This window comes from Strix aluco, chromosome 18, assembly GCF_031877795.1.
Source record: "Strix aluco isolate bStrAlu1 chromosome 18, bStrAlu1.hap1, whole genome shotgun sequence".
NCBI classification, from domain to species: domain Eukaryota; kingdom Metazoa; phylum Chordata; class Aves; order Strigiformes; family Strigidae; genus Strix; species Strix aluco.
In genome coordinates this window covers 15334453-15359819 of record NC_133948.1, presented here as the reverse complement: position 1 = coordinate 15359819, position 25367 = coordinate 15334453, and the positions used below count along the sequence as shown (strand labels likewise).

The window sequence follows — 25367 nt, the reverse complement described above, 5'->3', positions numbered from 1 at the left end:
CAGAAAAAAAACATTCAGCACCAGCAGAAAATGTGTATAGATTACTTTATCTCTGTATTCAATATAGATAAAAACCCTGCTTTGAAAAAAAAAAATCTATGCTCCGGAAACAGTAGATAGGATGAAGGTAAACAATCTAGTGAATCATGAGACTTGTTGCTTGCTGGCATTGCTACCTCAGAGTTCATCCTGAAACAGTGCCATTAAATATTGATGACATATTGGCAAAGGACAGTCCAGCCACAGAGGAGGAAGTTTAGCCCGTGGGAGGGGAGGGGTGTGAGGGAGAGAGACAGAGAAAAAGAAGCACACAGACACCGTTCACATGGAAACATAAATCCTCAACTTTAGAACATCAAACAAGTGCTCTTGGTTGACATTGTCATGACAATCATGGTGCTTGGTGTCTCTTCACAATCCAAACTTCTCATTAGACAAATAAACATGCAGAAATACATGCGGTATGTGGAAGAATTAAATACTGGATGACAGTAAAGGTCTTTACTAGTCAGATGACAATGCAAACTCACACCTTCCAAAATGTATTGTGTGTCAGAATGAACATCATTTCCTGCCTTCCAGAAGCAGCTTCTCTGGTTCACTGACCTTCCTTTTCTTCTTGGGTCCTATCACCTCTTCCTGGCTAAACGCAAGGGTCAGGCAGCTTATCTGTAAGAACCACCAGAAACAGTGATCATTCTCATGGTACAGGCTCCTGTTAGATGATTCAAGAAATACACCTTCCAAAACTACAATGTGTTTTCCTGGATCCTCTTGGGTTTGCTCAGTGTGATCCTGTTCTCCAGAAAAGCAATTGGGCAAGGAATCAAAACTGGAATACTGGATAGGATTGGGACTGTAAGATTTGTGAAGGCAACAGGTCCAGCTGCAGGGACAGAGAATGGTTTTGGTGGCAAAAAGGAACAGTACCCATCTCCCCACCACCGACAGAAAATACCAGAAGCAAGAAAACCTTTGAGAAATATAATAGCTTACAGGGCACAGCCTGTTTCACCAACCTCAGATAATCATAAAAGTACATAAAAGAAGGGGGGCACTTATGTCAAATTTGCGGTCACTGGAAACAACCCTTCATGAGGAGACATGCAGTACCTCTCTTTGTACATCAGGGAATTTCAGCGCAAGTTGGTCAATCCCAGACTTCAAAGACTACCTGTGAGTCTGCAAAAAATAACTAAGCAAAGCAAGCTTTTTTCCAAGAGGCTTAACTTCCCTCTAGAAAGACACAAACCTCCCTCAAAAATATTGAGGGGCCTACAAACCAAAGTGTTAAAAACCCCAGATAAATATATGTTAGAGTATAAATGGGTCAATGGTACAGGCAACTCAGACCACAGAGAGATGGACAGCCAGAAGAACAGCTGAAGTGTTGGCTGTGCCAAGTGACAAACTCACTTATCCCCATTATCACATAACATATTTGCATTTTTACAATAATAATGTGGAGCTGCAGAGAGTAACGTGTGTTGTCGCCCACCCAGAAGGCACAAAGCACACAGTCTGGCAATGTAACCTCTGTTGCTCTCACTGGAACTGAGCTGAAGGGACACACCACAGCACACTGCTTCAACTTTGCCTCCAAACGAAAGTTCATTTGGATGAAAATAAGGTGAATGAAGAGGGAGAAGAGTGCTAACCAAGTTCCTGCTCCAAAACAGGAGTACCTTACTCCAGCTTCACCATAAAGCATGAGGAAGGAATCCTGTAACTGAAGCAGGATAAACACAAGGGGTTAATAAAGAGCTATTCCAGAATGCATCCTGGAGACAAGCACAAGGTCTCTAGATTACAAGATGTGGTCATTACAGAATTCCCCACTCACGTCATCAAGGCTTTCTTTCTATCTGACCTTGGTATGAGGCTTCGGTAATCTCTACATAGCAATGGTCTTTCCAATGTGTGAAATAACTCTGATTGTGGATTAACAGCAACGTAGTTTGAAACAACCTCACTTCGCCTCTCTATCATGTTTCAAATTGTTTTTCCTCCCCTCTTCCCTCCTCTTCATTATGAGCAAGACAATATTGCTTAATGCAGAAAGTACAATTTCCTTTCCATAAAAACAGAGAAAACAAGAATCTGCCGCAGTGGGACAGGCAGGTTCTCCTTTATCCTGCACACTCAGGCTGACAAAACTTCCAACACTGCCCAAGGCGTATTTGCTTGAGGAAAGAGTGATGAGTAGATCTCTGTGTTACAGCTCCTGACCTGATATCCAGCTGCTCAAACTGGCATTTTAGGCAGTTATTTACTTTCCTCTCCCTGGCATCGTTTTAACCTGTCTGCTTCCTTTTTTGAAGTAAAGGGCCCAGAGGGGGAAACACTGCATCCAAAACCTCTCCAGTGCTAACACAGCTGCAGGGTTTGTACCCTGTCCTGCTGGCCACACAATAAAGCAAAGCAATGATCCCCAGTCTCCCGGCCCCCAGTCACCTGAATAAGGCAGCTCTCCTTCTATTTTAGCCTAAACCACATAAAAAAAAGCATCAGCGAGAGTAGGTGCTTTTATTTCCTCTATTGAGGAATGAATCTTCTGCAGCACAGACAACTACTCAGTAAAGTTTTTACCCCTTTGCCATTCCTCCTAAATTTTCTGCATGGACAGGATACTTTTGAGGAGGAAGAAACAGCCACAAGGAGCAGCTGCTCACGCAGAGTCCCCTTCAACTCTCCGACAGTTTTCTTCCCCTTTACCACAGGCAGCATGACCACCTAACAGGAACCTGAGAAGAGTAAAAACATCTACGCAAGCCATCAAGTGCTCTAGACAAGCACTATTCATCTATTGAATGAATGTCAACTGTGTGAGGTATTTCACCGAAGCCAACATGTCTTGTCCTGCCCCTGCCCAGCTACAAGTTCACGTAGGAACTCAGCGCCAGGAACAGACCCCAGGTCCATCTTCCAGGTCCCATCCTTAACCAAACACTCAAGCTTCTTCCACAGAAATGTTGCTCTAAATGGGATTAAGTCAGATGCTACGTATGTTTATTTGACTTTAACCAGAAAGTAAACCTCTTAAACGGTGTGGTGAAAAGCAGGAAATCCCTCCCATTGACTAAACATACAATCAAAGCTTCCAGAAGTTGATTGATTCTGATTTTTCCCATGTACTGGGATGCTTGACTTAGAATAACTGACGGGAGAGCTTGCGCTGTATGAATGTTGGTTTTTTGTCTTATACAACCACTACAGGCCCTCGGCTCCACTGATGAGCCAGGTGCTATAAAAGCACCCAGGACCCGGCGCAGGCCCTCACATGCTTACCCTGCGAAGGGAACACGCTGACCACGGGACAGGTGGGACAAGTCCAGATCAAGTAGCAAAGACAGGAACAGCTCCGTGACCTCCTGACTCTGAGTCCAAGGCACAGTTCTGGGTCTAGGTCATACCAGGAACACACAGTGAATTTGAATCTCCTGTTTTACAATACTGAACTACGTGTAAAAAAGTAGTATGTTGCCACAGAATTTTTCTGTAAAAATACAGCTAACTTGTGAATCATACAAGTGTTACTAATTTCTGGCATAAAACTAACAGGACAGCTGCATATTGTCTGGAGAAGATATCAGGCTAAAAATAGATTAGACTTAGATTAAAGCCTTCCCAAGGCAGACTGGTGGATGAAACAGAATGAGCAGACCACAGCTACACTGCTATTCTTAGATAGACAAAATCAGGACCTAGTTTTGTGCTCTGCAATTTTCAATCCCCAGTGTCCCCACATATTCCGGCCAAAAATTCCCAGCATAAATCGAAGCAAATTTACAGCTCTTCTGACATGTGTTTTGCTTCCCAAGGCATCCTATGTAGAGAATTGCACAAGAGCATTCGGCTGTGTCCCTCTTTGTCCCTGGCCTGCCCCATGCTGAGGTTTGGCACTTGGCAAATTTTATGCCCTCAAAAGAGCTCCCTTTGTCAGGGACACGGAGTGTTTAGTTTGGTACCTTGTAACTATCCTGACAAATTCAGAAGCGCATTAATGTCAAAAGAAGTCCAGTTCCATCAAGCGAGCTAGAAGAATAAGGACTGAGACTTCACTGCTAAAATAAGGCAAAATGCTCCTCAGGTGTCAGGACAATAAACAGTATCTGCAGGGGACGTCTATCCTCATCAGGAAACTTTAATCTGAGAGAGCCACTGCCTGATGTATCCTGTGATTTCAGCTGCAGCTAACATTGACTCGATAGCATGGCAAATGCTTGCCACTTTCAAAAATCAAGCCAGTGACTAAATCGATCCCCTAAGACCTGAGGCATCCCTGTGAACAGCCATTTCTCTCCGGTTGAAGGCAGTAACTCCCATCTACTCACTGACAGCTGGCTGCCCCATGCTCTCCAAGCACAGCAGAAATCGAGGTTCACAATGTACATCATGGTGCCCAGTGAAAGGACAAGAGGAAATGGACACAAACCGAAATGCAGGAAATTCCATTTAAACATAAGGACATTTTTATTTTTTTTACTGTGAGGGCAATCAAATACTGGCAAAAGTTGTCCAGGGAGGTTGTGGAGTCTCCATCCCTGAAGAAATTCAACACACGACTATACAAGGTCCTGAGAAACCTGCTCCACTTCACTCTGCTTTGAGCAGGTAGGTCGCACATGACAATCTCTAATTGTCCACTCTGACCTCAGTGATTCTGCAAAGGTGGCACAGGGGTTAAACGCCCAATGCAGGGCTCAGCACTGGTCTCATATCGGTTTCCAGTAAAGCCATTGCACTGACATCAGTGGAATTAATCCTGATTTTCATCTGTACAAGTGGAGGACAATCATGCTGGTTAGCATGAAAGCCAATTTACGCAGGTGGAAGAATGAAAGACACTCACTGTGGTGCTTCTGTGGAAACTTGCCACATTTTTGTCTCCAGGAAGCCATGCCAACACATCACTGACTACCACTGGTCCTCTTCCTTTTCCATAGCTCACTGTTAAAATCTTTGACATTCAATGCAATTTCTTTTTCATGAACTGGAAGTTTCACAGGCCTACTCTGTACCTCATGTATTGAAAGGACTTATGAACAGATTTTTCCAGAGTGTAAAAGAATTCTTCAAAAATACCTGTTAAAAAAATATTTATCAATCTCTCTCCTTACAATCTCTTCCAGGGCCCTCAATCACACTGTACACTGTCGTGCCAGCCATTCTGACTGCTGGATCACAATCCAGTATGCTCCCAAAAACCAGAAGCCTTCCCCATAAGATTACAGCATTGTAACCAAGGAGGCGAAAAGCATTGGACACTCCTTCTGCCTACTAGGCTGCTACCCAGCTTGGGCCCTCATGGGATCCCAGACCCGTCCAACATTAATTTATGCAGATTTCTTTAGAGGGTCTGGTTCCTAGCATGTACATTATGAACATATGCAAAGGCAGCCAGCGTGGAAGCTCCACATCTTCCCGTGGATGTCTCTGGGGTAGCTGTCAGGGAATCTGAGGGCGCAAGGGTTAAATCTCCCCGGATCCGCAGGGTGATGGGCCTCACCTCTGAATGAAGAGATCACTAGGAAACCGTTTCCTGCACACTAGACTGGGATAACTCATGCAAGGGATGAATGGCCCCAAGATACAGCTAAGGATCTGACGTGAATTGAGAGAAGCCAGGAATTTCCTGACCTCCCTGTCTCACTCCTCCCAGAATGGCCTGAGCTCACAGGAAGGAGAGAGGCAAGCTCATCTCTGAATCTTTCTCTTCATTGTTTGGGTCTGTGTAGCCTCAGCTGGTTTGGAGGAGAAAATGTTCTGGGAACTTCTCATCAGATACAGCTCTCTTGATAGACAGTTAGAGATAAACCTTCCTTTTTTTTCTTTTCTGCAAAAGTTCAAGATAATGACATTGCCACAGAAAAATGCTTTTCTATTGCTCTGCAAATGGCAGGCTTCACCCTTCAACTGCTTTCTGTCATGGCAATTTTAAAAGTGGTTTGCCTGGGAAAAATCAGACAACAAAGGTCTTGATCTCCAAGCTGTTATTCTGCAATTGAATCCACTTGTGCTGACCTTCACTTTCAGACAGAAGCTATGTACAACACGGAAGCTCAGCAAAGGCACAAGAACCTCCATCAGGGTACCCATGGTCCTGGGCACCAACAGGACACTGATCTCTGGCAAACACAACAGATATTACTCACAATTTGCTATCCATGAACGACTGCGTTCAGACCGGCTTCCATCGCTGCCACAGTCCCTCGGAGAAAGAGGACATGGCCAGGTAGCCAAGTCTTCTACGTGAGGAGCAGCAGCTGGAGGCCAGACAGGCTGTCCTCTGAGGTCTAAAACAGCACTGATTTACAACATTTAGGTATGAGTCTCTCCCTAGACATCTAACTTTCAGACAGCTCCTGTTAAGAGAGCTAATCCGCATGGCAGGAGTATGCCTACAGCAGGCAGTGAATCGCAGTGCAGAGATCCCTGAGCTATCACTGATCCAAAGTGGTATGTCCACACAATGCCAAGTGTCAACACTTCCTCATGTCCCACAGCAATCTAGTAGCATAAGCAGTGTCTGGAGCTTAGTTAATGAAGCCAGAAACTTGGGAGGCAGAGCTGACTTGTGTTGTGCTGATACGGCCACACCATTTCCAGCTCTGGCGCAGGCTCGGTCAGGGGCGATTCAGGGCTCTCTGCACGGCTGCGTCACTGCAGTGAGACTCTGTGCTCTAAGGACCACCCCAGAACTTCAGCCCACAGCTTCCTGATGGGAGATAAAACCCTGCAGAGGCGTCCACATGGTCAGATTTTACTCATCTTCTAGTTCTGTTTCATTCCAATCTCATTCCGCTGCAACGTGTTTGCTCACATGAAGACAAAGCTGACCAAAACCAATTTGCAGACCAAGAACACTAAAGGATTCACAAGTGGATAAAGGAGTATGCTGAAGAATTCAAAAAACTATCTTAAGTTCAGTGCAGGACCCCATTCTCATCAGCAGATTTCTATAAGCTAAACCAATGGGCAGCAATTCCCTATTTTACCCAACTCTTCACAACTCCTAGAATGCCAGTGGAAAGTAGCAAGACGCATAAAGACAGCACACCGAGCCAAATCCTTGGCTGATGCAATCAGAAAAACTCTCCCGAAGTCAGCAGAGGTAGGCTAATTTACATGCTGGTGTCTAACTCTGGATGATTAAGTACAGAGATGCTTTGCTGGGAAAGGGCAATCTCTCATTTGATCCTAAGTATCATCAATCATGAGATTGCAGATAACAAGCCAGTTGAGTACATGTAAATTTTTCTCCAATCTGAAAAGCCCTCTGTCAGAGACTCTGCGTGGCCATCGCTGAAGGCCAGTCACAGTTCTAACTGGACAGGAATAGCTGCTTCTCTTTTGGCAGATCCGCATCCTTTGACTCTCCCATGTCGATTAGATAAAAATAAGCCTTTAATACCTTCATTCCTGGTTTTCCTGAAGAGCTATAGGTCACGAAGATAATGACCAATAAACTCAGTTCCAACAGCACAGTTTTTATTTTTGAAAACCAAGGAATCAGAAGGAATAAAGCAGTTCAGATGAAGAGCAGGAATGGTCTCGTTCACATTTCCAAAAGCAGCTTGTGACTGTGGGTACCATTTCTGAACTCAGCACTTCTTCAATATCAAGTCCTTGTGCTGATATCAAACTCTGGGACGCTCCAAATTGTTTTATTTAGTTCTGAAAATCTCGGCCTGAACGTTTAACTGTACAGAGAGCACCTTTAAACCCAAGTCCCTGAGGTCTGCCCCATGGACAGCTGAACAGCTAACACTGCATTGCCACCAGAAGGGCAGGACTCCCTCCCAGCCCCTCTTTGCCCGTTCCTCGCCACCCAGTCTTGCTCGCTCCCTTTCGGCAGTGCTGGTACGTGAGCGATCACTCCATCAGCTAGTTCAAAGGGATCTTCTGGTAAAAACCTAACACTCAAAGTCACACGCTAGCACAGCAAGTCTAAGGACTCATGTCCGCCCCAACAAAGCGACACCTCCACAGCCCAGGCTACGTTGTTCCCCAAGGCCCCTCACAGACCGGGCTAATTAAACTCTGAAATCCAGGAGAAAACAAGAGACCTTACAGCTCTTTAAAACAGAGAGCTTCTCTGAACACACCTAGCAGTTGGAAAACACTGTTTCTTGACTGCACTGTAGTCTGGATAGCAACAAGGTGTTTGCATTCATACCCCAACAGGACTACTTCTACCCACCTTACCTGTACTTGACCCCGTTAGATAACACCTAATTCAAACTTCCCATCCACTCAAGCTTGTCCTCATTTTTTAAGACAAACTTCACTCACCAGTTTGGCTTCCTGATTCAAGTGGAATAGACAATGGTCACTTGTTTTAACCACTTCCCTCAGAAAAGAAGGGAAAGTCCCTCTCATATGGAAAATAGTGTCAAATTTTTATTAGTGCTGGCTTTACAATGATGATCTGCACTTTTAAACTAGTGACTTAACTGCATTTTTCCCTAAACTGACTGAAATATTAGCCAACTTCTGAGCGGTGATGGTTTAAAAAACAGTATCAAAGAATACATTAAAAAAAACCCTCTGTCATGCAGAATCTACCAGGCAGAGGGCCTGGGATTATTTTTTTTAAAGTCTTTGGAAACGTACAATGGATAAAGTGACTCTTCCATTTTTCAGCAACTAATGCTGTTTCCACCACCTTCAGACACTCTCACTATTGCTACTGTATTCTAATGAAATTCACATGCTGCAAGAGAGAGGTGTCTGGTGCTCTGCTTACAATCGTGACAGACCCGAAAGAATGTCAGAGCATGAATCAGTGGGACAACCATGAGTTACAAACAAAAAAGGCTCCTGTTTTCACACAGACAACAGAATAAACAATGATCAGAAGGAAACTGGAGGATGTGACACAAAAAAAAATGTGGTTAAAGTTTGAAAAATACCAGCCTAGGCACAGAAGTTCATTTCTAAGATCCACAGTCAAGGCAAATACTTCACAGATGCCTTTTGAATGACACGTTAAGTTGTAGTCTCCAGTTGCTGTCTGGGTTAGACACCCCGGGATTCTTTTCAACAGAGGCGGGGAAAATTTTAGTAGCAATTTCCTACTCTCATTAACTTATCCTGTAAAGATTCAGTTTCTGAACATTCAAGCTCACACGATTTTCAACTAATTTGAATGGGAGGAGGATCAAGTGGCAAGTCTGGTGGTATTGAAAGATTTGCCCTGTCACTGAAAAAAACCTCTGCACAAGCCCATGAATTCAAGTTCTTGATTCTGACTCAGGGTTTGGGCTGGGCAGCCTTCAGGATGGAATTAATTTCACATAACTTTACTTATCTAAAATTAAGTCTGGTCTACCCTAGTTCTTTGGGTTGCCCCAACAACCACTGAAAAAGAGATCAGCACCTCCAGGGGATAATTCTTTCTATCCTAGAGAGGTAGCCAAAAAGGGATAGGATCCAGTAAGTACCTGTGACTCACACGTAAAGATAGTCTGGAAGCAAGAAAGGAGAAGTGAAGACCATGTTAGGCAACAGACAGACAAACCCTTCAAACCTAAAACAGGGTGGTGATTTCAATACAAAATTTTAATCCAAAACCATCCCGGTTGGGACAGCGACACATTTAGTCTGCATGTGTAAATCACAAGGGCCAACTCCAGAGAACAGTACAAAATTCTTGTACTGGATGCATGAAATAAGCTGACTGTGGAAAGTTTCTTCCTAAATGCTAGTTCATGCTTATATCCCTATGCCCTAATACTTTGTAGCCTCTCTGTATTTTGCTACTGCACAATAAATGCACTGTTAGTTGAATCTTGTGCCATCCTAGATGACATAATGTTCCGTGGCAATGAATTCCACCTTGCCTGGTGTATCTTAGAGCCACTAAAATTTCCTCACCTGTTGAGATGCCCTTGAGCAAGACATCCTGCCCATTTCCTTTATTCCTGTCGTCTTCTTTCCACCTACAATCCAAAATCAAAATTAGGTCCGAAGTTAAAACCCTGTATTTGATTGAAAAAAAAAATAATCCAGAAGCCTGACTAAACCACTGTAGCAAAATCCCATGCCTGACCTGAAATAGCATAACCATTGCTCTCGAGCACTGCCAACACTGGCAGTTTATTCCTGGAAATAGATTTCAGAATAAAGTGTCATCTGAATGTGCAACACATCAACTTGCAGCAGTTCCTATCAATTATACTTAAACTCCATTTTAACCTGGTTTCTAAGAAAACAAAGCTTATGCCTGCATATGCTCTGTCCAAGTGTGTGTGCGCATGGGGAAGGAGGGGAGCTGTCCTCTGACTAATAACTATTGACCTTATTAGACAGTTTCAATAAAATTTGATGGGGGTCCCAAAGCGCCTCAGTTTCATGAAAACAGGCAGCTGGTTAGAGGAGGAAGATGCAGTTAATATCCCCAGAGTGGAAAAGGTGACAGTATGAGTTCACCCCTTATTAGTCATCGGAGAATCTGCAGGACAAAGACCTGGAAAGGTGACTTCATAGGCAGACAAGCTTCTTTATTGCACTGCTTGGAGATCTCAGGAATGCTATTTACCATTTTGTCACTAGATGGTATTGTTCCACAGGCTATATCTGAGAGGCTCAAAGGTCAAATACAGCATGGTATATCAGAAGCTAGGTTGACTGAAGTGAGAGAAAAGGCTTTTTTTCATGTATTTGCATGTATGTTTTTACATAGGGAAGTCATTAGCAAAATCAAACTGTAACTGCTAAAGGAAAAGAGCTTTGGTGAAAACGTAGATAATGTTACTCAGTATTGATGAACTGCATTTCCTCCATATCTGAAAAAAGCTGCTGAGATAAAGAGGAAAGATATTGATAAAAATTTGAATGTTTCTGTTAATAAACCAAGCATACAACAAACCCTATTACAGTTCAGTCTGATCTGACACAAAATTCAAACAGCCTAACAAACTCTGTTCACCCATTTCAAACTAAGTGAGAAAACCTAACTATTATGCTAGATAACAGTCATGAGCACAAGCTCCTTCAGTTTTGAAACTAGGCCTTTACCTGTATCTTGAAGGTAAAAAGATGATTCTGGTTTCCAGCCTGGATGGGTGTCACTTTTGCCCTCTTCACGCTCACTTGAATCTGCTCTGACAGGGAGGGGGTGATTCTGTAAAGCAAATGATGTTTTGTCTTAATAGCATAACCTAAAAACTATGCCCAGGGGGTAAATCCATAAACCCATCACTAATAGGGATGAGATTTTCACAGCTCCTCAGTGTCCAGGCCTTCCTTCTCTCAAGCCCATGGGTCTTTCAAGAGAGAAACTTTCTAAGACAAGAGACAATTCTGACCTAAATGGCTTCCTGTTTTCAGGAGTTAATTATGTTGGGGTTTATTCCCTGGTACTGACCACCTAAAATGAAATTCTCAACTCTGAGCTACCAGTCCAGGCTGCCCCTTCTGCCAGTTTGAGAGAGGCCCCACCAGAGGACCCTACCTTGGTGTCTAAGGAAACTACCCGAATCACCTGCTAAAGCTGCCTCCTCCTCCACTAAGCGCAGAGGGGGGGCCTAGAGAAATTAGACACAACACACAACTTCTAGATACCTAGAGGTAAGTGGAAGGAATCCCATGTAACTACACAGCGGAACGTGGCTTAGTCCTGAGAAACACCAAGTGAAAATGCAAAATTGTTTGCAGTTTTCTCCATTTTGTGCATGTCTGTGTATAAGTGCGTGTGTGTGTGTGCACGCGCGCATGTGTCGGGTCTCTCTGTACAGTCACTGCCCTCTTCTGGGAGAGCACACCAGACTCAGAAAATCGGTAGGTACCCTGGAATGAAATTAATTTTATGTCTATGGACTTCCAGCCTCAGCGTTCAATCCGCTGTAGCGCTGCTGTCCCACACAACCTGAAACCCTTATTAAACAAGGATTCAGAGAAAATGTTTCTCTTAAGGAGAGTTTTGCTAGATAAACTCCATTTTTCCAGTGAGAACTGAACAGAGCTATTTCTGTACCTTTGTGCTCCCCTCCTCTTCCTCTTCATCACAGTCTAACCCTTGATGGGAGATCTCAGTAGGGCCATTCTTCTGGATCAGGTTGCTCTCAACTGTTCCCATTCTCTTCTTTTCAGTTGTCACTCTCACTTTCATGAGGTGGAAGCCAGTGGAGACTGACCCCACTCTCAGGTTGACAGGATCGCCATCAAAAAACAGGTCACCGGGGCTGCCATCTTCCTTAAAGCCAGGGGGCTGGTAATCTTTGGGAGTTACTGCACAGGGAGAAGGAACCCACTGATGTCAGAGAAATCGAGTTCCATCTCTCCTTAATCTGATTTATAAAGAACAAGTGTATACCAGCCTCGAGTAACATCAACTACTAAAAATATTCTGGGGTTTTTTTCAGGAAGAAGGGAGAGAACGCAAAGGAAAAAGTGAGCTGATCAAATGTTATCAGGGAGCTCAAAGAAAGAATGACTAGGATGCTGAGATACCACTAATGTGCTCAACTTTCTGAAGCAGAACCTGACATTGCCTGTTCCTTAAAAAAACAAAACCAAAACCCAACAGTAAAGGAGAAGGATGTCTCCTTTTCACACTGCATGGCTGTACTTCTTACATGGATTGTTGAAACCTTTCTTAAAAAGTATCTGCCATCCCCGTGTGTCAGAAGGCTTTACTGTGTTTTACACCATTTCTCACTATTATCAGCTAACAGCTTCTACCATTTCACCTCTCTATGCTCTATTTACTTTACAGGGGCTCACGATTATTATAGAAAGTGATGGAAAGGGAATTTTTCCCCACAGCACACACTGTTCTCCACCTACCATCATTGTAGTAGAGGAGTTTCATGGTCAGGGTAATGTCATTGGGAAGTGGCTCGAGGTTTTGCATTAACAGGTACAGTTTACGGATCAGGAGCCTGCTGGCCTGTTTAACATCCTCGCTGCACACCCCATTCACAAAGTTCATTTGGTTGCTACAATCAGAAGAAGAATAACAGATTTGTTTTCCTCAGTCATGAATATTCACGATCTCATTACAAATACAGAGCACCCACTGACTCATCTGAATCCAGCAGTGACAAAGCTACAATGCCTTTATGTAATTTCCAGATAAACAGGGAAGTGAAACAGACTCCAGGGATGGGGTGGCATCAGCAAAACAACAGCTCTAAACTAAGAGACATGCCATTTACATTTGAACAGACTCTGTAGCTGGGGCACTGGACCCCATTATTCAAATGTCATGACTCACTTGTTTGAACATGATTAAATTGGATCAAAGGACCATAAAACAAGTGCCTTTCACCTAAGCAATTTCAGGAATGAGAGGAATGAGGTGAGAATCCCATATAAAGCCGATTCATCACAGGGGCTATTTTCAAGTCCATTTTGCAGTTTGAAGAGAAGTGAATTGCATGTTCTCACTTCAATTCCATGTAAGAAAAACTAGCTCAGAAGCACATTTTTTAAAAGTGACTAAGGGGCATTCCTCTCACCTCCTTCACCCATCCAAATGTCAGCTGGCTAGTCTAAGCAAGCAGACTAGACTGAGATAAACGTCTAACAGAAGTGGGATGAATCGCCCTCTGGAGGAGTTTGTTCCTCTTGACTACAGAAGTAGATGAGATGAGCAACTCAGATCAGCCAGCTAACTTTAGACAGTAGAAGATGGACTAGATGAATCACTGTGTGACTAAGGAACCTAAACTTCCTTACCTTTCTATGAGAAGGGGCCATAAAAAAAAAAAAAAGTAGGTCCTTCATTACGTCTCTGGAAGACCACTGGCTGGATGGTCCCTAACACAATCATCCCAAGTTGCTTCAAAAGCAGTACATAAGCTAAGAGAGCAGAAGATTCCAGGGCTAAATGTGACTGATTAAACCACTGGAAGGTACAGTGTCGCTTCCAATTGAAGCTTCTTGGTTTGTCATGGAAATGGAGTGGCTGTGGAACAGCCTGACCAGGATCCTAGGGTACGCAGGGCATGGTTTGGTAGGCTCCAAACTGCCAACAGCAAAACTGTGCTGAGCACACTGTGCTTTTAGATGAAATCCTGTATGTTCAGAAACGTACATCAAGTGAGAGGACAGATGCTGGCAATGCCTAAGGTGGAGTAAAGAGAAGGTAGGCCTTCTCTTACACATCACCTTCACAAGTCTCGGGATTAGCAGAGTAGAAATGGTAAGGGGAAAGAGTATAAGCAAAAAAAGAGGTGAGACTTCCATTGGAATTAACAGGTCGAGTACTGGTTCAATACAGGAATAACACCGTGGATTTGATGCAGGCATGTGTCAAAAGGTAGAAGGTGAGGAACTGAACCTCTCTTGAAGGACTGGGATCCATGGCAAGGAATTCCTCCAAAATCCATCTAAAATAAGGCAGGGATCATTTAGAAAAAAGTTTCCATTTACCCTTCAAATATGATGATGCAGCCCCACAAAACATCTCTCCCAGAATGATTAACTCGGAGTTTGCACATGACAATAAACGCTGCAGGTGTATAAAAGCAGGGTTATCAGCTGAAGGAGCTGATAACAAAGATGACACAATACTCTGATCAATGCCAGAACGTCAGTTCACTAATGACTGCAGGCACACGCATGATCCTGCGATAGCAGTGTCAGTCACTGAGGAAACAGAACAGAGCTCAGGAATCCGATGCCACGGGCTTTGAAGCCTCGGAGCAGTAATGAGATTTTGATGGAGCAGATAGAAACACAACAGCAAGATTACTTAGCCTCTCCTCGGCCAGCACGATGGACACCAAGGGATGCTGAGTTCTATCTGGGGACTGTTGTTACTTCTAGGAACTAATGACTGATCTGACTACGGCTGATTAAAAAAATCAAAGTAGTCAAGAGCCATCTATTAAATCCCAAAGGTCTCCTCTTCCCCTCAGTGTAGTGAGGACAACTGACAGCAGCTTCAAAGCAGAAACAGAAGGTACAGCCAACAGGACACTCTAGACTCAGACATAGTTCAGATTTTCCCAACAGAAAATCATTTTGTCACATACTACAAATTATTTCAATGTGTTTAGAGCAGCAAATGACACACTACAGGAGCTTTGCAGAGGAGTCTCCTGAGAAGCATCCGAGACAGCAGAGCTCTGTTGCTGTACAGACAGGATCCAAGGCCCAAAGATCCATCTTTCACCAACGGCAACTGCAGAAGCAAACTAGAACTGGGTTAATTATTTTTCTTTGCTTTGGTTATACCCAACGGCCTTTGATAGTATTTATTTTAAACTACACAGGATTATGGCCTACTAAACACAGCTTTAAAGTATCTAACAGACAGAGAGAGACAAAAAAATGCAAAAAGCTGCTGCTTCCTGCCCACATTTTGCAGCATCAACTCAGGCACCATAAGCGAAAGTTCTCTGAGGTCACCCACGCAAGATTGCTCAAGAAGAATACGTGTTTGCAAATGCCCAAGGAGAAAAAAAATCCTGGGTGCAGGATCATGGTAAAAGGGATCAAACCTGAAAAATCTTCATTTGAAAGCACAAGGCTCTCTTGTGAAAGTGGAATAACACTGGTTATTAGTTGAGACAGTAGCAAGCTCAACAACAGTGCTGGTTTCTGCATCGCTGCCCTGATTAGGCACCATTTCTATAAATTGTCTTTAACTCAGTTCTGGTGCACTTTAAGTGCCTCACGGTGCTATGTGACAGCATTTCTGCTCATCAGCTCGGCAGTTCATATCCTGTAGGGTGACCGTCCTCAGCTCTCATGATATTTACAGCTGCTTAGCAACTCAGACACGCTCTAATCATAAAGTGTAGTTTCTTCTTAATGCTTCAAGAACATAGTTTTCAGTGTAATTCTGAGAAATAAAACCAAAGCATTACCTGATGATGTCCATCTGGGGCACCTCCTTTTTGTACTTGAATTTGAATTGATACAGTTCAGTCACTGTCTAGAGATTTAACAAGAGAGGGGAAAAGAAGAAATGGGTCTCTTTCAATAACAAGTTTAAAGACACATACTGAACCTAGCAGTTCTTTATGCCAGAGCACGTCATTAATTTAATGACACAATGACAGCTTTAACTCTATTATTGCTTGCACAGGCTTTGGCAAATTTTCTTAACCACCACAGCTTACCTAGCACTAAAAGAATCACAAAAAAAGACAAACTTCCTGCTTCTTCCTTCCACTTCCTCTGTGGGCCTAAATCTCTAAGGAGGCACCGGGGCTAGCCAACCATCACAATGTACGTACGTCCCCCTTACTAAAAGGAAGAACGTGAGGCTTCACGGGTGATGCAATGTCAAAGAAAGCCTGGCCCAGAGTTCTGTACGGAGACAAGGGCCTGAAGGACTCTTCCTGCTAGGAAATACAAACAATGCTGCATGGGCAAAAGTTGCTGAATTTCACTGGTCTCAAGAGTTTTCTGGGGGAGATAAAAAAAAACTAGATGATTTTCCATTTAAAAGGAAAGGATTTGCTATGATTTCAGAGAATAAAATAATTAGGAAGAACAGACTGCTTCACCACAGAGAAAGGCTCTATTGTAGTCCAATTCCATGCCTATAATTCAGTTTTTCCAGAGGCAATGAGGTCAATTAGTAGGAGCTGAGCTGAGCCCTTAACTCTGAGCCTTCCTCGCAAATCCCAGCCTTGGTACGGACTAAACTCTTGCTCTCTCCCCAGCTCTGTGGAGACAGCATGGATGCAGAACCTTGCTTATCTATCACACTACCCAGCTCGATCCAGACAAAACAAAAACACTGAAAGGATAGGGACAGGCGTTATGCAACACGTACATCCCAGGTCTGAAGTGATTCCTAACTTCTGTCCTAAACCTCTCTGCATGAAAAAACAGCTCTCTTTTCAACACTGCTGTTAAAAACGTGGTTCATAAAAGAATTATTTTGAACTTCCTGTTTCTTCTCTTCGGGAAAGAAAAACAAAATTGTGAACATGCCCATTAGTTGCCTGTTAACATCCCTGCCTGAGGCCCTAGATAGGCCCACAGCCTAGTGCCTGGTAGGAGCGTTTGATCACAATCCAGCTCACTGAGCTGTCATTCTTGAGTGAAGGCAGAAGAAGAGAAACAGGGTCACCAAGCAGCTATGTGAGGGTAGAATTTAAGCCTACAAGTCCACTCTGAATACAAATCTACTCACCCATGCCTTCAGTTGCCTCAGAGATTAATTAAGACTCTTTCTTACCTCCGGTTCCTTGGGATTGGTGTAAATCTGTTATAAGAAAGCACAGTGAGGGCATTCTCCCCTTGGATAGCTTGAACCAGTGAAAAGTGACTAAACAATGATATTTTCATTTTACAGCAGAGTTTGTACTATCTTTAGCATGGGATTAGAGAAAGGAATGGCTGAGAAACTGCCCTCCTCTATCAGCAGTCAATACTTACCACTTCAAAGACAGGTAGAGGACACTCATCTGTGTAACTGTGGAGGAATGAGGTTAATTCCCATTCCAACCCTCACAGGCAACTATGGATGCCTGAGATTTAACTACTCAGATTATGCACGGAATAGATGCATAGCATAGCTCTTGGTGCTCTACAAAGGAGCAGGGCAAAAGACTTGCTATGTAACGGCCAGTGTGCGGTTTCTTCAGGATCAGGTTAATAAGGAGGGCTCTTCTGCAGGGGAAAATGGAGAAGACACAGCAGCTTCCAGCGGGGGAGACAAGAGTTTAAAGGAAGTGACAATATGAAGCACATGAAAGCACTTCTAGGAGTTTAAGGATGAATATAAGGCCTCCGTCAGAAGTCTGACATACCCAGAAAAATATTCCCACACAGCCTAGGAAGTTCGTATGTACCATATTTAAGAAAGGTCACCACTCTATTAAAAACCACATACATTTTTGACTTCCCCTTAAAAAAGGCACAAATGGGTTGACACAACCTTGACTCCATATCTCTTTCAAGCAGGGTGGGGGAAGAAAACCATGTTGTATTTGTTTACTTACTGCGAGGACAGCAATGTGTAACTGTGGAGGGAAAACCAAACCAAAACACGAAATCAAATTCTAACCTTAGTGAGCAAGGGAAAGACAGACCTATCAAAATCTAACTGCCTACATACAGTGAAGGAATAGATACATTCAACAAACCAGGAGCTAAAAACCTTTATGCAGATTCTCCATAGCACAGCATCAGCAACACCTAGTGGCCAGTTCGCTTGGCTTTACTTGCAGTTTCCCAAGAAAACAACTGCATGTGCAGACTTCTCTCCTGGGCCTCTTTCTAAACAGATCTCCAAACGCTGTGCCTATTTAAAACTCTCTTACAAGAGCACCAATCCCTACTGAAGACTAGTATTTGCTCTCTGCTATGAAAATCCCCAAAGGTATTTTATTTATGCTACAGCAAGAAAATGCACATGGGACTACTCTTGAAAACAATCCTAGAACATGGATTAAATATCTCTGTCAAATAACAATTAATTTATGTCTTTCACACATAGCAGAGGACTAAATAACTCCTAGAACTGTCAGCAACCAATAAACCGAGTTCACAACATTCTGAATTATCTTATGCACACTGACAGTTGTACTGATGCACAAGAGCCCATCTGATCACCAGTGCCGAAACTAACACCACTTCATCTGATCGAGATGAGAGTTGGTCTGATGAACAGTGCTGATAGCGATGACAACAGCTGGTGCTTTTTCCTGTGCAGAGCAGTTTTTATGTGAGAATCAGCAAGGAATATGATTACTTACTAGCTGATTTTGTCCCGGAACCAGTTATATATGTTACTTGCATTAATTACTTTCCAAAAAAAAGTAATAAATCCTGAACCCAAGAGGAAAAGCTAGGAGAGTTAGAGAAAATGAGAAGGAAAAGACTAGGGGAAAGGAGATGAAGGAAAGCAGCAGCACAGAGGAACCTCTCTCAAGAAAACAGGCATGGAGATCAAGATCTCAGTTCTGACTGGCAGTGTCTCTATCCAGACATTAGAGAACGCAAATGTAGAACAGAGAGCTAAGGGAAATCCATTTCAGGCTGCAGATTAGTTCACACACCATGTACAGGCAAGCTTAGACAGCACCAGCGGTCAGTATTTGGGTTCAAGGAATAAAATTCCAAATCTCACATGTCTTCCCCCTGTCCCACAGCTGTACATGTGCATTGTGTGCATGCAAGATCCCTACAAAAATATAAAGCAGGAATGGAAAGACAGTTTTGTCCGTAATTCATGAAGAAATAGGAAACGCCATTAAAAAATGTGAAAAAAAACTTACATACTGCCTCTCCAAAGCATCAAAACAACCTTGAATCCTGCCAGGGAAAAACATGTTAATATTAACCAGCAATATTTATCTCCTGATCTGTAAACACATTAGATACGGTTTAAAGTGCATTTTTTTCTGGAATTAAGACAAGGCAGCTAGCAACATTTTGGGCTTGTAAAGTCCTTTTCAGGTCAACCATCATAAAGGCACTGTCCTCCCTTCTGCATTTGTGCATTGTTTATACTTCTAGGGCCATATCCTGTCAGCCTGGAGACCACTTAAATCCAGATGAAGACAAGGATTCGAGGCTTAAGGCTGGCTCCAAGTGGCTCTCTGCTCAGTGCTCTACTTTGGCTCCCCAGCTTGCTCTCCAATGGCTCTTTTCCCACTGGCAGTGTACAGAATTTGGCTGAAACTTCATTCTGAACAGAGCCTGACATGTCTGGTCTTGTAAATTTTTTCTATCTGATGCATAGTTTACAGATACAGATTTTCTCAAAGTAGTAAATATTATTTGAGGTCGCAATGGTCAGATATTTACTCTGAGTCAAAGGATGTGCAGCCAGGTATCTCCTTAGCACATCAAAGTCAGACTCTGCTTGTTGGGAACACGCCAACTCTGAAATACATCCTAAAGGAAGTTGTAGGGTACTTAGACACGCAATATCCAGGGAGATAAAATATTGTACATACTGAAAAACAAGCTACAAGAATCCCTATACAAGTTAAACTAGGAAAGACTAAACAACAACAGAATCAATCTCATTATTTTCTTTACCCTCTGTACCTACGCTGCCTGTGTGTGCTCTGGGGCCTGACCATGACCTCACTACAGCCAACACTTCAACAGACCTTGGACTCACATGATCTTGGTCAGCTAATTCTGTCTTGCTTACGCACAGGGCCAAGCACACACGCTGCGGCAGTGGGAGCTGCACTGGCACAGCTGGTAGTGCTACTGGGCACAATATTTTCAAATTCAGGAAGAAGAAGAATGCGAGGGGTAGATGTCTTGCTATTCAGCACAATCTTGTCTTAGTTTCGCTGTTACTCACTTACCACTTGACTATCTGCAATGATCCCAGACAGCTTTTATCTTCTCGGAGAATTTTTAGACAGAGGTCTGCAAAACCAGATTTAGCACATAGTTACAATCCTTATCACAGTTGTTGGGCAAACACTGGAACTAAGCCAGTCACCCTCCCTTTTTTGGATAAAATGCATTATCTGGAGGTCCTTCCTGAGCGGAAATGTTGGTTTTCCACTGAGTCCCAGGTGGGCTGACACAAGCTTATTGCTGCATTTTCAAATGTCAAGACTTTCCTAAGATGCTCTGTGGCTCTCCCAGAAAAAGCACCAGACTTATGGCTTAATTTCGAAACACCAGCAGCTTCTGTCCTCTCTTCCCTCCTCTTCTCCACTCCCACATATTCCACCATCCCCTAACAACACCTTCACTTCTGCATTCAGACGTCACCTACACGCATACAACATAAATGACTGTTCACAGAATAAATTATTTCTGTTAAGCTCTTCCACACAGTTCCTTCTACCTCTGTTTTCAGGCATTCAGAATGGCAAGGGGAAACCCATCCTGCAAATCAAGAGGTGAATTAATAACACCTTAGGATTCAACCACAGAGCCCTCAAAGGCATGAGCAGGCCAGATGTTAACATTCCTGATCAAAAAGGCACTTGAAAGACCTGACATTTGAATAGAAAGACTAGTGGCTTTTCAGGGTTAGGTGATCAAGAGCCAGTTCTGGATTTCCTGTGCCCTCAACCAAGTCCACAAAGTACAGTGACCATGTTTCAGGACAACTAAGTGCATAAGTGCAAACATGGAAACAGATGGGAATGCATGGAGACATTTCACACCTTACCAACACATCTTGAATGAACACAAAAATATCGATGAATCAAAGTATCACTAAGTCTTGTGATGATATGACAAGACTTTAGTTCTCAAAGTTCTTTTTTTTCTTAAAGTTCCGATGCCCAAGCACATGTAGGTATGTGAGATTTTAAGAAAAAAAAAAAAAACAAACACAATAAACCAAACAAATCTACTTTCAATCTCACAAGGAAAGCTGAAAATGTGAATCTCAAGGACTCAAAAGTACAAAAGAAAATAAAACACACCAATCAGAGTTAATTTTTTAAGACTTACTGATTTTTAAGTCAATCTCCCAACTCTGAGACCTGATTCACAGAATCACAGAATCATCTCGGTTGGAAAGGACCTTGAAGATCATCTAGTCCAACTGTCAACCTAGCACTGACAGATCCCAACTACACCATATCCCTAAGTGCTATGTCAACCCTATTCTTAAAACACCTCCAGGGATGGGGCCTCCACCACCTCCCTGGGCAGCCCATTCCAATGCCCAACAATCCGTTCTGCAAAGAAATACTTCCTAATATCTAGTCTAAACCTTCCCTGGCACAACTTGAGGCCATTCCCTCTTGTCTTAACGCTCATTACTTGGTTCAAGAGGCTCATCCCCCCTCTCTGCACCCTCCTTTCAGGGAGTTGTAGAGGGCCATGAGGTCTCCCCTCAGCCTCCTCTTCTCCAGACTAAACCCCCCCAGTTCCCTCAGCCGCTCCCCATCAGACCTGTGCTCCAGACCCTGCACCAGCTCCGTTGCCCTTCTCTGGACACGCTCGAGTCATTCGATGGCCTTTTTGTAGTGAGAGGCCCAAAACTGAACACAGTATTCGAGATTCATGGGCCTGGAAATGCCAAGCAATGATCATAAACCAAAAGAAACACTAACAGAAAAGCCACGAGTTGCCAACAGCTCTAGGTTGTCTTCTACACTGTCCACCTGACGCAGAAGCACCATCTGCATCCAGACTTGAGAAGGCCTGTTAGCTAACTTCCTAATAAACTGAACTCAGATGTGCATGAGCAGCTGGAAGCTAAGATGTAAAACAGGTTATACCTAAAATATAGCAAGGAGAAATAAGAATTCAGCACAAATTGAAGCGTTACCATCTAAATAGCGAGTTCCATAAGAGCTCTCCGGGAACAGCCCTCTCATGTATGTTATACAGGATACAGAGATGGCCAGAAGTCTTTTCACCAGCACCACAGACTGCTGCTCAGTAGCAATTTTGTTGGGAAACAACACTGATTCCTGAAAAAGAAAGGCATAGCAAAAAATAGCACCATTTTAGTGTCACAGGGATTGTATTTACAAACAACTCTCAGCAGGTGGAAAAAGAGGGTAACTTAGAAATGTAATTTTAACATTTCTCTGGTCTTCATACTACACAGGGAAGACTCAGGTCTAACATGGGTGGGATTAAATGTTTTAAGGATAGTTATCAATAGATCTGACAAGATTTACTCAGATGCAGACTGCATTGGTCGATCATTCCCTCCTCTTTTATCATGGTTGAACATTCCCACCCCCTCCACTGCACCAATGCTGGCACTTAACAGACAACCACCCCTAAAAAAAGAAAAGTATATAGTTTTCTGCCAGCTTAGCTCTACAGAGTTAGCTGTGGAGCCAAACAAGTGCCAGTGCTGGTGTGGTGTTCTCTGCTGTACCAAAGTTCACTGCCTGTCACAGCTTTTTTTGAGATCTGACAGCAGACTGAGCCTGTCAACGCTGTACACAGACCTAGTTTTTAGAGTGATTTTAACTCAGAGTTGTAAACAGTACATGTCTATGACTGGAGCTAATGTAAATACTAACCACTGTGTGACTTTAACATGAACAATCTCAGAAGAAAGTACACTAAATTTAGTTCCTCTATTACTTCCTTGCTTTTCTTCTTGCTAAAAAGCTCTGTGCACACCTAATGAGCCTACATTTATTTAGTCAAATACATGTCAAAGCCCCGTGCTGTATCTTCCTGGACTCATTAAATTGGAAATAATCCAACTGAGAACAGTGCAGACAACAGAGAGTGTTCCAACCTCACCAGGCACAGACGTGCCAGGTCCAAAACTGAGAGCTAAGATTGTCAGTACCATCACATTTCAAGGTTTTTACCGTAGAGGACTTTTTCTTTTGCTTAGTCTGTAAAAGCTGATGAGTAGCCATCCTGTATTTCAAAGACCTGCCTTCCACTTGTAATTAAAACCTGAAAAAAGACCCAGAAGATATGAGACACCTGGAAAATACGCAGTCACTTCTATTGCTCATCTTCCTTAAACTAAGAACAAGATTTTTCAGCTTATTCAGGTCTGAAAGCTAATTGCCAGGCAGGTCAGCTAAAGCAAAGCAAACCAAGGATATTCCATAGCACTGTCTGAGAGTCTGCAAAGCAAGAAAACTCCCTATTCACTGGTAAACGATCAATAGTATTTGAAATTCAGGGCCACAACTGTACCTGGTGTCAGCTGGTGCCACTTCAAAATGCATTTCTCATATTCCAAACCACAAATGTTAATTCCTACAGCCATTAAAAAGTGCGAAGGGGGAATGTGAAAGAACTGGAAGTCTGCCAATAGCAGCCAATATTTTAGCAAGGGTAAGCAGGAAACGCACTAACATCAATCTTGGTGGGAATAAAGGAATGATTCTTCTGGGACACCTTGAAAGGAAAAAAAAAAAAAGAAAAAAAAAGGAAAAAAAAAGAAGTCCACATTGTTTCCAATGAAAGCAGGCCCTGTTAGACAAGCCTGGATTAAAGAGGAAAATATTCTTTTTACAAGAATGGAAAGCTAATTGATAAAGGCAATAAGTGGACATTACATGTTTCGCACTTCAGTGAGGTGCTTGATTTAGCACTGTCTGGCATCTTGATTAAAAAGTTCCATTAGATGGAATTAACAAGGCACGCGTTAACTAGTTTGAAAAATGGCTCGCTGGGAAATCTCAACATGCAGTTGCTAACAGGGAGACATTGATGAAAGGAAACACCACAAACTGGTCCCCAGAGGAGCACTGCCTTGTCCGCAGCCAGTCAATATTTCTATTAACGAATAAAATAATAGCATAAACATGGTGGGTGGATTTAAATCATGACCTAAGGCAGTGAGCAACGGACTTTTATCAAAACAGTTGATCTAATCTTGTTCTGCATTTGTACCTTTTCAGCTTTTTTTCCATGAAATCCTAATTTCCATTTGTTGGCAGTCATTAAGACATGTTGATTGGAACATGTTGACAGCTTTTATGCTAAATTTAGCACTTCATTTAGTAATGAGGACAGATTACAGCTACAAAAGTATATTTAAACAAATATACACCTGCAAAATTTTTAATATGTTAAATATTTTAGGAAAGTTTATTTTTTTTTTTACTCATGATTGGCTAAGCACTGTGAACAGGACTAGAATGCAATTAAAGCAGACAAAGGCATTACTCCAGTGTGAGGTTATTAGCTAAATAAAGCTGATTTAAGCAAGTCAGATAAGAAAACATGTTTCCTACAGCATACCACACTTATAATTGATTTACTGTGCAAAGGAAACATCACCTAGATTGAGTTTATCTACTCCGACCCGGGTGTTTTGGTACAGGGTAGGCTCCAAGGCTTCAGCATCACCATCGCACCCTCACCAAGCCTGCGCTTGTTCCTGGCCCGCGAGAGAGGGAAGAAGGTGCCCCAGCTCCCCACAGCCCCACCCTCACCCACTCAGGAGCCCCTTTATCACCGAATATCAGGAAATAAGTACGAACTAGGAAAAACCAAACCTCTTCCCCAGGCACCCGTCCCCCTCTGGGGACTTCACCCCCTCAGCCCTGCGCCCACACACCTGATGCCTGATTTCAGGCGATGTGAGGCTACAGCCGGCCCTCAGAAAGCAGCCACGGCTCCAAACGTAGTTTTAAGAGATTTGGGGGTTTTTCCTCCTGGGGTTTGGTTTGGGGTTTTTTTTGAGTTGAAGCTCAGGCCCGGCCGAGCGCCCTCCGGTGCCGGGTCCTGCCGCTCGACCGGCGGCACCCGCCGCTCCCCTGAGGCGCGGGGGGTCCCTGAGGCGCGGCCTCCGCCTCCTCCCCGCCGGGGCCGGGCCGTACCGGTACCTGCGCCGGCAGCCCCGGTCCCGGGGGCTCCCCCCGCCTCGGCGCGGTGCCGCGGGGCTCCCCGGGCCTGCGCGGCTCTGGGGGCGGCCGGAGGGCGGCGGCGGCCCGGCCCGGCGGCCTCGCCGTGAGGCGGAGGCCTGGCCCCCTCCTTCCCCCCCCCACCTCCGCTATGGCGGGCCTAGCGGGCGGGAAGGC

General features: G+C 43.6%; 1 protein-coding gene across 2 annotated transcripts; it reads right to left on the bottom strand.

The window, feature by feature from the left end:
- Positions 1-324: 324 nt before the first annotated feature.
- On the bottom strand, positions 325-25210 carry HORMAD2 (HORMA domain containing 2). Of its 2 annotated transcripts, XM_074844013.1 has the most exons (13): positions 24905-25210; positions 23193-23283; positions 22181-22325; positions 20244-20307; positions 19194-19230; positions 17916-17936; positions 17150-17176; positions 15825-15892; positions 12793-12944; positions 11981-12234; positions 11023-11128; positions 9880-9944; positions 325-669 (listed from the first exon to the last, which is right to left on the bottom strand). In XM_074844013.1, exons 2-13 carry the CDS (start codon positions 23241-23243, stop codon positions 565-567), a joined length of 1095 nt encoding a protein of 364 aa, XP_074700114.1. In that variant the 5' UTR covers positions 23244-23283; positions 24905-25210; the 3' UTR covers positions 325-564. The 2 variants fall into 2 exon arrangements, with proteins under 2 accessions (XP_074700114.1, XP_074700115.1); XM_074844014.1 differs by lacking the exon at positions 23193-23283.
- Positions 25211-25367: the final 157 nt, after the last annotated feature.

What these genes read in the sequence shown, in the direction of transcription:
- HORMAD2 (XM_074844013.1), bottom strand. Translation starts at nt 23,243, where the DNA reads ATGGCTACTCATCAGCTTTTACAGACTAAGCAAAAGAAAAAGTCCTCT. An exon ending in TGGAACTCGCTATTTAGATG is followed by an intron (nt 20,308 to 22,180) that starts GTAACGCTTCAA and finishes CTGGTTTTGCAG; the next exon opens with ACCTCTGTCTAAAAATTCTC. An exon ending in TCATTGCAGATAGTCAAGTG is followed by an intron (nt 19,231 to 20,243) that starts GTAAGTGAGTAA and finishes TTTCCCTGGCAG; the next exon opens with GATTCAAGGTTGTTTTGATG.